This window comes from Larimichthys crocea, unplaced genomic scaffold, assembly GCF_000972845.2.
Source record: "Larimichthys crocea isolate SSNF unplaced genomic scaffold, L_crocea_2.0 scaffold388, whole genome shotgun sequence".
Taxonomy (NCBI): domain Eukaryota; kingdom Metazoa; phylum Chordata; class Actinopteri; family Sciaenidae; genus Larimichthys; species Larimichthys crocea.
Window position 1 is genome coordinate 92,386 of NW_020855075.1, and position 16,377 is coordinate 108,762.

The 16,377-nt window shown below is 42.0% G+C and overlaps 1 protein-coding gene across 3 annotated transcripts in view; it reads right to left on the reverse strand.

The window, feature by feature from the left end:
• abhd18 (abhydrolase domain containing 18) overlaps positions 1 to 9,562 on the reverse strand; it is a 30,147-nt gene extending 20,585 nt beyond the window's left edge. For 2 of the 3 annotated variants that reach the window (XM_010753330.3, XM_010753329.3), the window contains exons 1-2: positions 9,418 to 9,562; positions 6,879 to 6,987 (exon numbers count right to left, since the gene is read on the reverse strand). In XM_010753330.3, the coding sequence (XP_010751632.1) occupies positions 6,879 to 6,970 (92 nt within the window). In that variant the 5' untranslated portion in view covers positions 6,971 to 6,987; positions 9,418 to 9,562. Of the gene's footprint in view, positions 1 to 5,356; positions 5,376 to 6,878; positions 6,988 to 9,417 lie in introns of those variants that run through there. The other variant, XM_027276478.1, reaches the window with a different exon arrangement.
• Positions 9,563 to 16,377: the final 6,815 nt, after the last annotated feature.

Genomic DNA, 16,377 nt, shown 5'->3' on the forward strand with positions numbered 1-16,377 from the left:
AAGGATCTACCAGAGTAGATCAGACACAAGATGCAGACTGTGTAAAGAAGCCCCTGAGACAGTCCAGCACATAGTAGCAGGGTGTAAGATGCTAGCTGGATCAGTGTACATGGAGAGGCACAACCAAGTGGCTGGGATAGTATACAGGAACATCTGCACCCAGTAGGGAATAGAAGTACCTAAATCCCAATGGGCCATACCACAGAGGTGGCTGAGAACAACAGGGCCAAGGTGCTGCGGGACTCACTTCCAAACTGACAAACAGGTCCTGGCTAACCAACTGGATATAGTGGTGGTGGACAAAGAGCAGAAGAGGTAGTGGTGATAGATGTGGTGATCCCAGCTGATGTCAACATCAGGAAGAAGGAACATGAGAAACTTGAGAAGTATCAAGGGTTGAAAGAGCAGCTGGAACGGATGTGGAAGGTCAAGGGTTTGCTTGGTCCCCGTGGTAGTGGGGGCACCTCGGGCAGTAACCCCCAAACTGGGAGAGTGGCTCTAGCAAATCCCAGGAACAACATCTAAAGCCTCAGTCCAGAAGAGTGCAGTCCTAGGAACATCGAAGATACTGCGCAGAACCCTCAAACCCCAGGCCTGGTAGAGGACCGAGCTTGAGGATGACACGGAACCACCCCGACTGGGTGAGAAGGAGATTTTATATATGGGAAAGACAGGAGACCGGGTTCAAATCCCGGTCAGGACAAACATCATCCAGTATGGGTCCTTAGGCAAGACCCCTCATGATATATCAGCCTACCTCAGGGATGAGTGAACACATAACTGATAGAGTCATACCGGCTCAGACGTCGCCCAGGTCAACAAGGTCTGCGTCAGTTGCTAGGGGACCAGGGCAAACTGATGAGAAATGGGCTACTGGAACAAAACACAGCTGGATGAGGGCAGAAAATATGGAGTTGCTGGAATGCTACTATACAAGCAATACCAGAGAGAGGGGATACATACAGCGAATGTGGGACCATTGGATACTTCGAAACCCACAATCAAGGCTAAGAAAGAAACAGCTATTAGCCCAGTGTTCCAACATCTGTAATCGAAATCTACTATCACAACTAGAGATTAATGAAATACAACGATGCTATGGCAAGGGAGAGCCAGGACGACAGGTCAGCGGGGAGATGTCATCATCATCCCCACAACCAGAGATTGGGTACCAAGCCCCAACAGTTACCAACAGCCTCAACACAAGAGCTGCTGACCTGAGAAGGAAGATTATGACCCAACTAGATACCTGGAGCCCCCGACGAATACCGAAGCTGAGTTGCCAAGTACTTTCAGAAGATCTACTAGTGGATGTGAATGCTGCTCTGAAGACAATCTCCACAAGAACCATTACTGAGACCAACAAGCTGATACACAGTACAGCAACAGTGATCATGGAGATGCTTGGATACAAGGTGGGCTCGGGACATAACAAACAATACCCACCATGGAAGAGACGATTAGAGGCCAAGATAAAGACATGATCCATACGTACTGGCTGAAGAAGCTGACTGCACTCCATGAACGCCTAGCAGCACAGATGAACCAGCTGCTGAGGGATGGGACCCACCCAGAGTGGCTAACCCAAGGCAGGACAGTCCTAATCATGAAGGACCCCCAGAAGAGACCCATCCTATCCAACTACCGGCCATTTACCTGTCTCTGCACAACATGGAAGGCCCTGTCAGGCATCATTGCGGCAAAAATGAGTAAGCATATGGCTCAATACATAAGCGAGGCACAGAAAGGAATTGGCAGTAACACACCAGGGGAGCCAAGCCAAGTCGCCCGAGACTGTAAAAAGGGACAGACCAACCTGTGCACTGCCTGGATTGACTACAAGAAAGCCTACGACTCAGTGCCGCACACATGGATACTGGAATATCTGGAAATACAGGATCTACAGCGATGACATAGGGATGTCATTCGGATTGGACAAGTGTGGCCAGATGGTCTCAAAGAGAGGCAAGATGATCCGGACTGAGGGGATTGACCTACCAGAGGGCAACATATGTGATATCCAAGACAGCTACAAGTATGGCATCCCACAGGCTAATGGAAGCCATGAAGAGGCCACAAGGAAGTCAACCACAGCCAAATACCTCCAGACAGTAAGGCAGGTCCTGAAAAGTCAGTTGAATGGTAAGAACAAGGTCCGAGCCATCAACATGTACACACTAACAGTCATTAGATACCCCGGTGGTATCATAAACTGGCCAAAGTAGGAGATAGAAGCCACAGATATCAAGACTAGAAAGCTCCTCACCATGCATGGAGGGTTCCACCACCCCAGTCCAGCACCCTGAGGCTATACACTAAGCGGAAAGAGGGAGGCCGAGGGCTAGTGAGCATCAAGGCCACAGTCCAGGATGAAACATCAAAAATACGAGAATACATCAGATCTTAACCTGTCGATCTTAAGCTGTCCTATCAATAAAGGCAAAAGGCCAAAAAATACATAGAAAAAAAAGAAAATGGTGGAAGTTGAAGAAAATGGTCCACGACAAGGCTCCAACCTGCAAAGCTGATCTGGCAACAGCAATCAGAGAAAGTTGGAGCCAGATTGATGAAGAGCACTGTTTGTCACTCATTAAGTCCATGCCTCAGAGAATGCAAGCAGTTATAAAAGCAAGAGGTGGTGCAACAAATTACACTGAAAAAAATAATTTTGTGGTGTAGTAATGTTTATTAGGTTAACTGTCACAATTTTTATTTTCTAATTGTAAGTATCAGTGAGAACTGCAAGGAGAGACGGCAGGAGGAGGGCCTGATGCTAATTATTAGTGTGGATGCCCCGAAGGGGCCATCCACAAAGTCCCTGAAAAAATGAGAGGCTCCCGTGGCCACAAATTTCGAGCTACAGACCAGTCCCACCAGGATTTCGCAGGCATTTTCTGAAATAGTTGCGGCCTAAAATGCCTGATGTTGCATGAGATCTTTAAAAAAATTGCGGTGAAAGTTGCGGTGCTTTTTACTTTTTCGCTGCGCCCTTGAGCACTAAGTCCACAGCCCCGTGAAGCGGCGAGGTCCGGGTGGGCGGGCGCTGTAAAGCCCCCGAGCCTTTCCAAGCTGACCCAGAGCCAGTCGCGGCACACCGCCGCGGAGGAAATGCGCCCGGCGGGGGCCAGCCAGCACCGGGGAGAGGTCCCACAAGGGGACCGTGCGGTCGTACCTGACACGAGTTCAATCCCCCGGGCAGACTGCGCGGAAGTTGCGGGAAAATCACGGTGATTGGTTAAAATTGCAACACCGCCCTGAATTTACATGGATTCACTGAAGTTGCGTTGAAGTTGCAAAGCGCAAATTCCTGGAGGGTCTGAACAGACATAATTTACCACTCAAAACATAGGAAAATTCGCTACTGACGCAGTGATACCACAACTGAAGCTGTCAGCCTTTATGTTTTGGCTGTGTGAGCTTAAATTTCTGCAGAGAAGCCGACAAACCAGTTTCTCTCCCTCGAGATAAAAGTGCATTCCTGACCGGAAGTCACATAAATTATAGACCTACACGATCAGGAAAGCCTCGTGCTACTGTTAGTCAAGTCGTTTAAGTTATAGTTACAACGGTTTGACCGTGAATCGACTTTATCTTTCTCTCCCTCTGAATATATATTTTGAAGTTATGTGTTCTGCCGCATAAAATGTAATGTATACAAAAGTTGAAAGGACAATCTGATGTTATATCTATTCTAGTGATGATGATGATGATGATGATGATGATGATGATGAATATAGCCCAAGAAATGCTAATTTTCCACTATCACTGGCATTAAAGAAACTGAGTGTGATGCATTAATGATTTTTCCTTTTTGTATTTTACAGCCTTCACCGGGAAAGTTCTCCTGCTACAGTGTTTGATTTGAACAGCTAATGTAAGGTAAATCTAAAACCCTGGGTACCTCTCATTCTTAGTTTTAAGTTTACTTTTATACTGATATGAAAATCTAGTTTAGATGAGGTTTGATTTATTTCTGTCTGTGTTTTCCAGATTCAAAAAAGATGAAATGGTCTTGTAAAACATGTAGATTCGAGGCTGACACACGTCCAAAACTCTTTGTACCATGCCATTTTTAGTCTGATGACTAAAAATGGAATGGTACAATGAGCACCTTAGAAGTTATGAATTGGAGAAAACAAGCAATGAGCTTTGACGGCATACACTCTTGAAGTACCACATTTGCCTCCCTTATTAGTGGTCACAAATGCGGGATGTTTGTTGAAATTCGAGTTTGAGCTTTATTTTTGTCTGGACATTAAAACACACCAATCCTGTCTCCATCCACAGAAACATTCACAGGGGTTTTCAAGTCAGCTTTAGGTACTGCACAGATTATTCATCACATCTGAATGAAATGACTTTAGCTTTGTGTCATGTCTGTGATCTTTTTTTCTACAAAATAAACAACTGAATGAAGATCGTCCAAGACTGGTGATTCCATAATTTTGGCCAGGGGTTGTAGAAACGACTGAATTGTCAGTGCTGCCTTAGACAGGGCCATTGTGTTCGGTGAGCTGCAGTCCAGGGAAGATGACAGCATGCAGTTCATATCTCCTCCTAGTATGAGGTGGTGTGTATCTAAATTGTGTATATGTGAAAAAAAGCTGGTAAAAATGTACTGTGATCGATATTTGGTGCATATACATTTGCCAGGATGACAGGGGTGTTATTTGATGTATGTGATGTGTAGATATATGAATGGTACATTTTTATTAATATGGATTAAAAAAAATATCTGATAAGAATTTTGTCGTAGTTTGTGTTAAGAATGGATAAAAACTCAAAATATACAAATATACATATATATACATATATACAATATACAAATAAAGGCGGCGCTCTGTAATAAGGTCATTGACCAGAAAAGATTGGTCAGAAACCAAATGTTCAAGAGGGCCATTTTCAATTTCTGCAGCTTATTTTGCTGTCTACAGTGTTTTAGTGAGTTTATAATATTCTGGAGTCAGTGCACTATGACAGTTTTTTGACGTGATCTAGTGATTCTGACTAGTGGAATGAATCTAGATGTAGTTGGACATTTAGGACTGTTAGAAAACATCATCAAGTTCATATCAGTACAGATACATCTGGTTCTTTAACTTTATAATTCATAGTTGGTATGCAATGAAGTAACGATGCGTTGTATTATGAAGCCCCACTGTATGATTATGTACTGTTAAATCAAATATTTTCCAAGATTTCAGATGTAACAAATCTCATTACCACTACTACAAGCTAAGGCTGAGCAATTTTATCGATCCTGCGATATATATCGATATTTTGTTTCCCCAGAAAGTATTGATTTTTCAGCCTTGAGTATCGATACATTAAGTGCCATCCAAATCCCGTGTGTTACCCTCTCGTTACACAGATGACGACGTCTTCCTCTTCCTGTTCCTCTTCCTGAGGGGGGCAAAAAAGAAACAGCAGGCGGTATAGAAAAGAATCGTATCGTTGGCTGAATATCGTGTATCGTGTCGTCAGATTAGTGTATCGCTACAGCCCTACTACAAGCATACACACTACAGGAAATGTACTAAGAGAGATTGGCACTGTAGCCTAGAAGAAGATGAAGAAGATGACATTAAATGTAAACTCTGTCAAGCTGAGCTGTCATATCATGGCAGCACTACAGCGATGCATGAGCACGTCAAACACAAGCTTTTATTTTCAACGTAAATAAAATCCATGTTATATGTCTTAGTTATCAGTGAGTTATCGGACATAGCCAATTTTGTACTGATTTGTAACATCGTCGCTGTCAAGCAGAGACCTCATATCTCCCAAACCGATAGTTTTATCGGTCAATTATGGTCATAAATATACATGTGTCTTTATATTAGCCTACCAACCTACAAGCAAATCAAACCCAAATGGATTTGCGATTCTTTTATGCAAAGACACATTCATCCATTAGTGTGCAACCAGAACAGGATTTATTAAAACACAAAATGTAAAGCGCTGCGGTTGTTGTGAGCTCATGCTCCCCAGTCAAATGTGCACTTGTGGAATAGCCTCATATGCAGTTCTCTCCACAGCCACATTCAGCAAAAAATGGTCAGTGCAAAGCACCATGAATATTGAGAAAATGAGCATGGGTACCACTGATTAGTGACTAACTAGTGGATGACCCATTTTACCTCCTGAGCGGTGTGGAAATACTACCAAAATTGCACCAAATGAATAGAGGAAGGAGGAGTGGTCAGTGCAGACTGAGGAAGTATAGGTAAACCTGGCACTACCAATTATGGTAAATGGTAAATGGACTGTACTTATATAGCGCCTTTCTAGTCTTCCGACCACTCAAAGCGCTCTACACTACATATCTCATTCACCGCATTCTCACACATTCATACACTGATGGCATTGGCTACCATGCAAGGTGCCAACTGCTCATCAGTTTGCGGAGCTAAGCATTCATACGCATTCACACACTGATGGCACAGCCTTCAGGAGCAATTTGGGGTTCAGTGTCTTGCCCAAGGACACTTCGACATGCAGACCGCAGGAGCCGGGGATCGAACCGCCGATCATCTGATTAGTGGACGCTCTGCCAGTGAGCCACAACCGCCTTTTCTCAAACGTAAAATCCATTTTCAACATGATGGATGAACTAAAGGCTTATACAAATACAAAATAAAAAATACACATTTTTTACGGTTTGATAAAACTGGCCCCTGAGTATATCATAAAAAAGACCTAAAACATGATGGAGGGACTACATTTTCCATATGCCCAAGCAGCACCTGGATATCCCCAAGAAAAAGTTGGAAAAGGCTGCCCAGTTTCCTCCCTTATGTTTTATCTTTTGTATATGATGATGTGCTTTACTCCCGATATTACTAGCTATATTCTGTTGTGTTCTCTGATTTCCATACCTTTTGAGATCTTCAGGCTTTCCCCATCCTCCAATGAAGAGTTTGGTGAGGAGCAGCCTTCTGTAAAATACATCCAGTCTGCTCACACCCATGGACTAGCACCTAGCATCTACACACACAGACAGACATACACTTTGTTCAAAATGTGCAGAAAATACTTTCTCAAGAATCATGTGGCATTAAAGCTGAATAAAGTCACTGCATGCAAAGTGTGCACCAGCAATAGTTAAAGCAAAGAACACTGATATCTGCAACTGAAAAGGTAGGCCTACATTTGTCAGAGTTAAGAGCTAAAAAGAATACAAATACTGGGAACCCACTTTCAGTTGTAGTTTGCTTGATTTCATGTGAATCTGAACAGAGAAACACTTTCGATGTGGTTCAGACATAAATCCAGACTCAAGCTGAAAAGAGAATGCAGGCTCTGATCTCTGAATTGGAAACATCAAGTGTACATTACTGAGGTCTGACCGAGCAATCTGGTCAACTAGACATTTAGAATGTGTTCAAATCAGCATGATAGCACACCTGACTCATCACTAAAAATATGACTTCGCTATCTCCACATTGTCACATCCTGAAAATATAAAACATGTAAACAAATATGAATAAGACCACTGGAAGTTAACTTTAATAAAGTAATACATATGAATTTAAATTTTAGCTTTCTTTAATGAATATTCTGTGTGTTAGACCAACTCATTAATACAGGTGTGCACCTCGTTAATACAGGTGTGTACCTCATGTGTGGGAAGAATTATCCTATCTTTATTCAAGAGCATACATTTTCAGTTTGGGAGCATGATTTCTCCTCCTCGTGCTCAGATTTTGTGCTCGCACTCAGATTTCTGCTGCTTTCTTTCAAAAACTCAAAAATCACATGCTTGTGCTCACATTTCTTCTTCTTGGACACAAACATTTCACTCGCACTCAAAACATGTCCTATGCACTCTCAAATTTTTTCTGCTCGCACTCAAAACAGCACGTCCTCTCAGGTTGAAGTGTCTGCTCAGACTGAAGGATGTCCCGCCCTGCGCTTAAAATAGTGTGTTTCACCAGCCAATAGGGAGACAGCTGGAGTGTGGACCAATCTTGGGTGTGTTCCTTTACCGTTTTTGAGCACTCCGTAGGGGCGGGTATACGGTCTGTTTGTAAAACTGCTTCTCTCTTAAAATACACAAATTTACCATACTAGCCAGCTATTTGAATCGTCACCTATTTAAGACGCCAGTTTATTTATGTATAATTAATCTTAAATAATCCTAAAAAGAGTTATCGTCGTTTAGATATCGTATGATTCTGTTTATCGTAGAATTTTTCTAATTTTATATTAGCAGGATGTTTTATATACTATAATTACACCTGACGGTGTACCTGTGTTACAGTAGTTGAGTGGTTAAGTACACTGCTACCTGTTGTATTTTGAACCATGGTACGCTGGTTCGCATCCCGGCCGCCACACTCTTGCGGCATGTCATATTATGATTTTAAATTAAAATTAATTAATGACTGTTACAGTAATAGAATCCATGTAATTCTCTTATTGTAACGTTTAACAAGAGATGATGGGTGAATATGCTAGGCTACGTGATTAAAAAGGTATAATATAAAATAGGTGTATGATGATAATGACTTGAGGATAATGACTTGAGGATAACATTGGTGCATTAGTTAGCCTATTTACGCTGACACACAGGGGTCAAAGCCAGGCAGTGCATAATTAGGTTAGTGTTGGTTAGGCTTCCACAAGAAGAAGACTTTGAGCGGGATTCGGAGCTCGGCAGCCCACTGAGCGGGAGACAAGATGGATGGCCAAAGACAACAAGTAAGTTAATTGCTTAATGTTGCAAATTCAGTTAAATGACTTCATTTTAACTCAAGAAATTACATCATTGTTTCGTTTGAAAAATGAATGCCATGTTTACTACAAAACATGAAGAAAAAAAATCAGTAACTGGTTGGCCTGTTCATGTTTTTAGCCCATTTCCCACTATTTCATAAGTATTTCTTAATTCATTATTTTTTAATAAAGTGATATAAAACTAATATATTTAAGTATTATATTAAAATGTGATGCTGTACATACATTTTCAATAAATAAAGCCTTAAAGTGACCTTCACTCGTGAGTATTGCCTGCGAGTGGGACGTGAATGACATGACCCTCCCGGAATGTGCCCTCCCGGAACGATGAATGGAAAATGAAGAATACAGCATGTCCCATATTTACAGCATTTACACAGCTCACATGCTAACCTTACAACACCCGTTTAGCCTTAAATGTATCAGTGATTAGACTGTAACACACCGTGACCTTAATAACTCTGACTGTTTCCAGGTGTGTGTGTGTGTGTGTGTGTGTGTGTGTGTGTGTGTGTGTGTGTGTGCAAACATCAGCGCAGTGGCTCAGGTCCTGTTCGAAGTTCAACTTAGCTAAGTTAGCTTACTAAAGTTAGCTTTGATCATTCATTACGAATGGTTTCAGACGACAGACAGATAGACAGGCAGGGAGGGAGACAACAAACAGTGATGTTACACTACCTCAGACTGTACACAGACGTCTGTTATCCTTGTTGTGGATTTGTTTGAGCAGCTAGCTAACAGCTGCCGTCCTCTGAAGGGGAATGACTGGACCGTTCGTCAAGGCGCAAACTACCGACGTGTGGAGAGAGCTACTTCCGGTCGAAACCTTCAAAGTAAACCTGTACCAAGCAGATTGAACTACTCGTCTGTGAGAGTTTCGCAATTCACGGGTCATGTCGACGTTATCTACAAATATGTCAATATAAAGGACAGTCAACAGACTGTAACTTTCTTTGCTTGTTACTTGCTCCTTTTATACTTTGTCCTTAAAGATACAATACAGCATGAAGTGTGCTGTCCCAACAGTGAGCTCCACTCAGTTGTTCTTCTGTTCTGGTTCAGGGCAGGCCCTCAACTTTTAGTGGCCTTAAACAAGATTTTGTTTGTGACCCCAAAAAACTCCAGTGCAGTCAACAAATCAGAAACAGCGCCATTAATTTAACAAACACATGCACACAACAGAGATGGACGAATCAATTTAAATCTCTTACTTTCTTTGGGGGTTGGCAAACAGCTACAAACAGAAACAGGGAAAAGTAAATGAAGGAAAACAAAGTTGTTTGAGTTGTTAGCTGAACTATTTTGTTTGGATTTGTCATAATTTGTCATGTCAGACCTGCTGTGGTCACACTAACTGAATATTTACTGAAAAGCTACAAAGGCAGCTCATCTTCTGACACATTTCAGCCAAATGAAGATATAAACCAGTGAACCTGTCTGATCAATGAGGGCGAGGATAAATACAAAAACATGATGATGATCAGCCCAAAGGATAGCACATAGCACACAGACAGCACGCAGTGTGCAACATTTCTATCAGGAGGAAAGCGACAGATATGAATATGTAGGTTAACGGGCATGTGACGATAGATACATGAACAATGTTCTGGTACTAGTTGACCTCTCACATAAATGATGGTAGATTTTGAATAATTGTGTTTATATATTCTTATTTGGTTTATAAACTCTTTCCTGCATGAATTATTTATGTTTAAATAAAATATGTGTTTAGTTGGTTGTCTTGTAGCATAGAAAATGTGGTGTAGCAATATTAAATAAATAAAAAAAAGTCTTTAATATGTAAAAGTAACAATAAAACCTCACCTGTTGTCATGGTAGCCTGACGCCAAACTCAGGTTCTGGGCAGAATGAGCCAGCAGGTCATTAGAACAGACACTGAAACCTGCGTTACAGAACACTGAGCGTTACAGACAGGGTACAGAGAGAGCTGCTGTGGTAATCCGTAAGGAATTTTGACCAAAGAATTTGACAGACATGTCACTAAGACAACTTGGAACTGTGTGAACTTGTGGAAAAGAGGTATAATATGATTCCTTTAAGAAATAATGCAATATGACAACTTTTATTGTGTATTTTGTTTCTGTGACATATTATGTCTATAATACTGTAATATGAGTGTAAAAAGTTTGTAACCATAACTGTACAAACACTATAAAAAGAACCACAAAAGAAGAATGTGAAGGAACAGATATGATTCAAGAGGCACTTAGTTATTTATTATTAATCTTTCATTTTTTAAATATCACGGTTATTCCCAATACTGGTATATAGTGACAACCATCTTCTACAGAGGCATGAAAAACAATCTTACTACATCAGTGAAACTGTTCCCATCCATGCAGGATTATTTCCCTTTACATATTTAATATAACTGAAATATGATGCAATGTTACAGAATTATTGTTCAGAAGACATTTTATTGTATTTATTAATTTTATTTTATTGAACAAGAGAGAGAAATATACTTCACACCTTTCGTCAAACTCAGTTTGACCCCGTTTTGACAGTTTTACGACTTTGACCTTTGACCTAATGAGGGGTGCCCCCCCCCCCTCCTCACATCCTCAATTAGTGCAAGATGAGATAAGAGAAAAGTTCTGTGAAAGTGTCTTCTCTATTAACCCTTTGTGAGTTTACACACACACAAACACACACACACACACAGACACATTGTATGACATTGCATTGAAGTTATGGAGTTTAAAAGTTCTTGAAATGGGCATGTGCGCTTGTGCACACACACACACACACACACACACACACACACACACACACACAGATAAGAACCCAAATGTTGTAGAAAATAATAATAATAATAATAAAATCTGAGAAACAACCAAAGGTGTGGAAAACACTTTGTACGATTCCTTTAAAACGAGTGTGCGAGAACGACTTAAAACCATCTTGGTGAAAACAAAGAAACTCATCATGCTGCTGAAAAGATCTAATTCCAACAGAGAAAATGATGTTTCTGACTCGAGCAACAAAGAAATGCAGAATTTACAGCAGAAGAGAGTCATCATATCTCTGATATGTGAGACGCCTGTTACAATCTTTCAAGAATCAAGATTGAATGCTGATGCTTCAAAGAAGAGCGTAGTCTATCTGTGTCGACTGACTGGGCAGTGCTGAGACTGGTGATTCCAAATCACTCGGCCTTAACTAGCCAGACCGGGCATCCCCAGGATCAGGAAGGCCCTGTAGCCGCTAAACAGCCCAGATTGGAGGCCGAGATCAAAGCTACTTTCAACTGGCAATCAAGAACCTGTCCCTCCGGTCGCTGGTTTTTGCGAGCCACTGCGGAAGGAGTTAGAAACGTTTCTATTGAATCAGACCAGTCCAAAAGCAAAACCATTTGTGGAATTCCTGCAAAACAACGAAAATATGGAAATTGCTTCATTTCTGATAGACATCACTTGCCACCTCAATGATTTGAATTTGAAGCTCCAGGGCAAAAATAACACAGTGTGTAACCTCATGTCAGCTATTTGTGCTTTTCAAAGGAAGCTGGAAATATTCAAAAGTGACCTACAGGAGGGGGGCCTGCTTTACTTCCCAAATCTTAAATGCCAAGCTTCAGGACCACAACATCACAATTATGTGGAATTCCTGGACAAGTTGATCGAAAATTTTGAAACCCGGTTTGGAGATTTCCCCCTGGGAAAACAGGTCTTGCTGTGTATTGAAAACCCATTCCTGGTGAAGAATTTGACAGAATTCTCAAATGAAGCCCTGAAGGTCTGCCCATGGGCTAGTGCTGCTTCTCTTCAGTCAGAGCCAGCGCCGGTCCTGGCCACATTTGCGCCCTGGGCGAACACACCCCCCTTTTTTTTTCTTTTTCGGCCTCTCGTGCGCCCCCCACGGAGACTGCGCCCTGGGCGGCCGCCCACATTGCCCATAGCTAAGACCGGCCCTGGTCAGAGCTGATTGAGCTTCAAGAAAACCTTACCCTGCAGGAATTTCTCTGTGACCCTGCCACCTTTTGGACGAAGGTGTCTTGCAGAAAATGACCCTGCAGATTCTTACCATGTTTTCTTCAACTTACTCCTGTGAGTCAGCCTTTTCAACAATGACAATGGTGAAGAACAAATACAAGGGTAAACTCACCAATAAACATTTACACCAGTGCCTACGCCTGGCTCTCACACCTTTTGTGCCCAAGTTTAAAGAACTGGTGGCACAGAAAAAGTTACTTTTCACACTGACTCGGACAGAACAAATCCTTTGTGCATAGTTCAAATGTTCCTTGTGGATTTACTGCCTTTTTCGTTTGGAGTTCGAATTTTGGAAATACACTGCGACTGTTTCAGACCCTGGAAACATTGGAAATTTGGTGAGTGGACCTTTTCAGTTTCTAATTGAGTACCCCTGTGATACAGGATCTTTGCAACAGAGTTTCAACAGATAGAGACGCTGTCACAACACTGGCTGAAATCAGACGATTAAGCAACATTATGGACAGTGTTCATTCTCACGCTGGACATACAGCTTGGGAAGTCATGGTGTGGTGTGCGAGAGCATCTGATTTGTTAGAAACCTTTTGAAAAAATTGTGAAACATTGGATTAAGGACTCTTTTGTTATAACACCCTGTCATTTGCTCACTCTGTACACTTTGTTTGTGGATGTGTTGATTTTTCATTTGCAGAATAACACGTCTGTGAATATGCCGAGCGAATTGAAAAGATTGCACACCATTCTTCAAACTAGTTTAGATCACTGTGTTTTTGTTTAGGCTTTAAAGATGATTAAAGATTAGTCATCTCCTTTTTGCAACTAATGTACAGTATTATACCTTATCTTATCATTGTACCTTATCCTTTATGTATCTTTATCCTTTATGTATCCTAACCTTTGATGTATACAATACAATCATTAAAAGAAATAAATAAGCGATCCAGAGTGGTGTGTTTTTCAGTAAACCCTGAAAGTTTGTTGCAGGCAGGCAGGCAGGATGGCGATGAGACGGGTCATGAAAAGAGTGTATTACAACCTGGGCCACCTGGCTAGTTTTGGAGGTGTAGACCGACTCCATAGGGGTGTGCAGGATGAAATGGGAAAGAAAGTCAGTGTGGAAAATGTTAAAGATTTTTTACAAGAGCAAGATACCTACACTCTGCATAAACCAGCCAGAATACATTTCACCAGAAACAGAGTTTTTGTCCCTAGGCCTTTAAACCAATTTCAAGCAGATCTTTGTGACATGCAAGCCTTGGTGGAACACAACGATGGGTTTAAATATTTATGAACGGTCATAGATGTATTTTCAAAAAAAGCATACATGCGTGTTTTAAAAGGAAAAACCACAGGCGAGGTGGTGAAGGCCTTTGTTTCAATCTTCAAAGACAGTCAGATCCCTGAAAAGTTACAAATGGATGCCGGTAAAGAGTTTTTCAACAAGAGTTTTGATGCTTTGATGAAGAAGCACAACATTGTACACTTTGCCACAGCAAACGATCTGAAGGCCTCTGTTATTGAAAGGTTTAACCGTACGTTAAAAACTAGAATGTGGAGATATTTTACGGCTAACAACACGAGGCGATACCTCAACGTTTTACAGGATTTGGTGAAAAGCTACAATCACAGCTTTAATAAAAGTATAAAAATAGCGCCTATGCAGGTGACTACCGAGAATGCCTCTTGGTAGTCACCTGTTTCAAAATCTGTACGGTACGTTTCCTACACGACACTGTGATGCGGTGCAAATGAAATTTAAAAAGGGTGATCTTGTCAGATTATCCAAGGTCAGAGTTTGGGTTTTACGGACGAAGTGTTTACGGTGGAGGCCTGCATTCCTCATACTCCCCCTGTGTACAAACTCCAAGATTATGACGGCGAGCCTATCGAGGGCTCCTTTTACGAGGCAGAGTTGCAAAAATTAAAAATGTCTAAAGACAGGACGTATCACGTAGAAGAAATATTGAGACGACGTACCGTCAAGGGTGAAAAACAGGTTTTGGTGCGTTGGAAAAACTGGCCCGGCAAATTCAATAGCTGGGTCAAGGCCTTGGATCTGAAAAATATATAAAAGCCATAATCAACGACCCCGGACTGATCATACGACCAATAACACCAGCTCAAATTACACAGTAGACTTAGCCAAGGCTATCGAACTGAACGGAGAATGGGAGGTGGGTCTGTGCGAAATCATTTCTCCTCACATGTGGTATACTTCGGGATAACGCTTATATCAAACTAATGGAAAACTCGGATGAACCTGTAATTCCGACGGGAAAAGATTATCCTAATCATAGAAAGCCTGGAGAGCTACTCATAATTTAAAAGTTTAGTCGGGGAGGATATTATGAGAAGCCGAGAGACCTCCTGGATCAACTCGTACCGGGAATTGCCAGAGGCGCTGAATGACTCTTGAGCGTATCTTCAGAGTAATTGAGTAGGGTTTCGATCATGACTCTGTACAGAGTGAGTAGCGCTAGATTGTTGAAATTAATCATCCCCTAGAAATAACGTTGAAAATTGTATTCAGAGGGTAATTGATCCAGGCCCACATTGGGGTCTCGCCAGGTCTGTACCGTCGGCGTTGGTAATTTTCAGGCGGAGATGCAGCAAGGTATTATTCAAATCCAACATACTTTTCACCATCTCCGGGACTAAAGAACTCAATGTGGCCCCCGTCAGAAGAATTTCAGTGTAGACCTTATCTTCGATCGAACAGCTGCGTCATTGGGGCTGAAAAAAATCCAGCTCCGCCAGGGTGCACTCGGGGTGATTTTTTGATGTAAGAGCTTCTGGCAGACTTCTTCCCCTTTGGCTTGCTTCTCCCACTGATTTTTTCCTTTTATGACTCGCACATTTATTAGCCTCCTCCTTTTCTCTACGCGATAAAACCATAATCCCTCGGATCCCTCCTGGTTCTGTCCATTGTCATACCCCCCACCGCATTTTTATCACATCAGAGGCGATGTTGCTCACGGTCGATTTGAGGTGCAGCTTGGCGATGGCAAAGCCTTTTTTCACCAAAGGAGAGACAAAACGAAACAATCTCGAGAAGATGGAGCCTATACCCCGACCGTACATGACCGGTGTGCCATAAAAACCGGGTAAAGCGCCCCCCCACTTGACTTTCATAAAGTTTATGAAGCGATGAGGATCCTCTCTCAGACGTACCTGATCCATGTTTTTTATTTATTTTATCACAGATGCTGAGCCGCGCTGGTTAAAGTGAGTTTCAAAATAGCCTTTCCCGTAACAAAGTCCACACACTGTTCGATCCGTTTTAATCTCTATATGAATCGTTTTAATGTAACTTTTAGAGACGCGTACATAATGCACCGTATTGTACTTAAGACTCGCACATCTCCAAAACCACCTTTAACGTTCACCACCACTCAGCAACTGTGAGTAGCTGTCACTGATCGGTTGATACTGAATGATGTCTGTGTAAATAAAGATGTTATAAATACCTCTTTTGAGATCGCACGGGTATGTAGCCGAACGGGGAGAGAGGGTCTACCACTCACCCGGTTTAAGACCCAGCATGTAGGCCAAGGGGGCTTGCACTCGGATTTTGTACTGGCCGCTGCCTTTGAAATCGATGCACTTGGTCACGTTGTTGTAAACAGCCTCGGCTGTGGGGTCATATTTTAAAAGTTCGGTA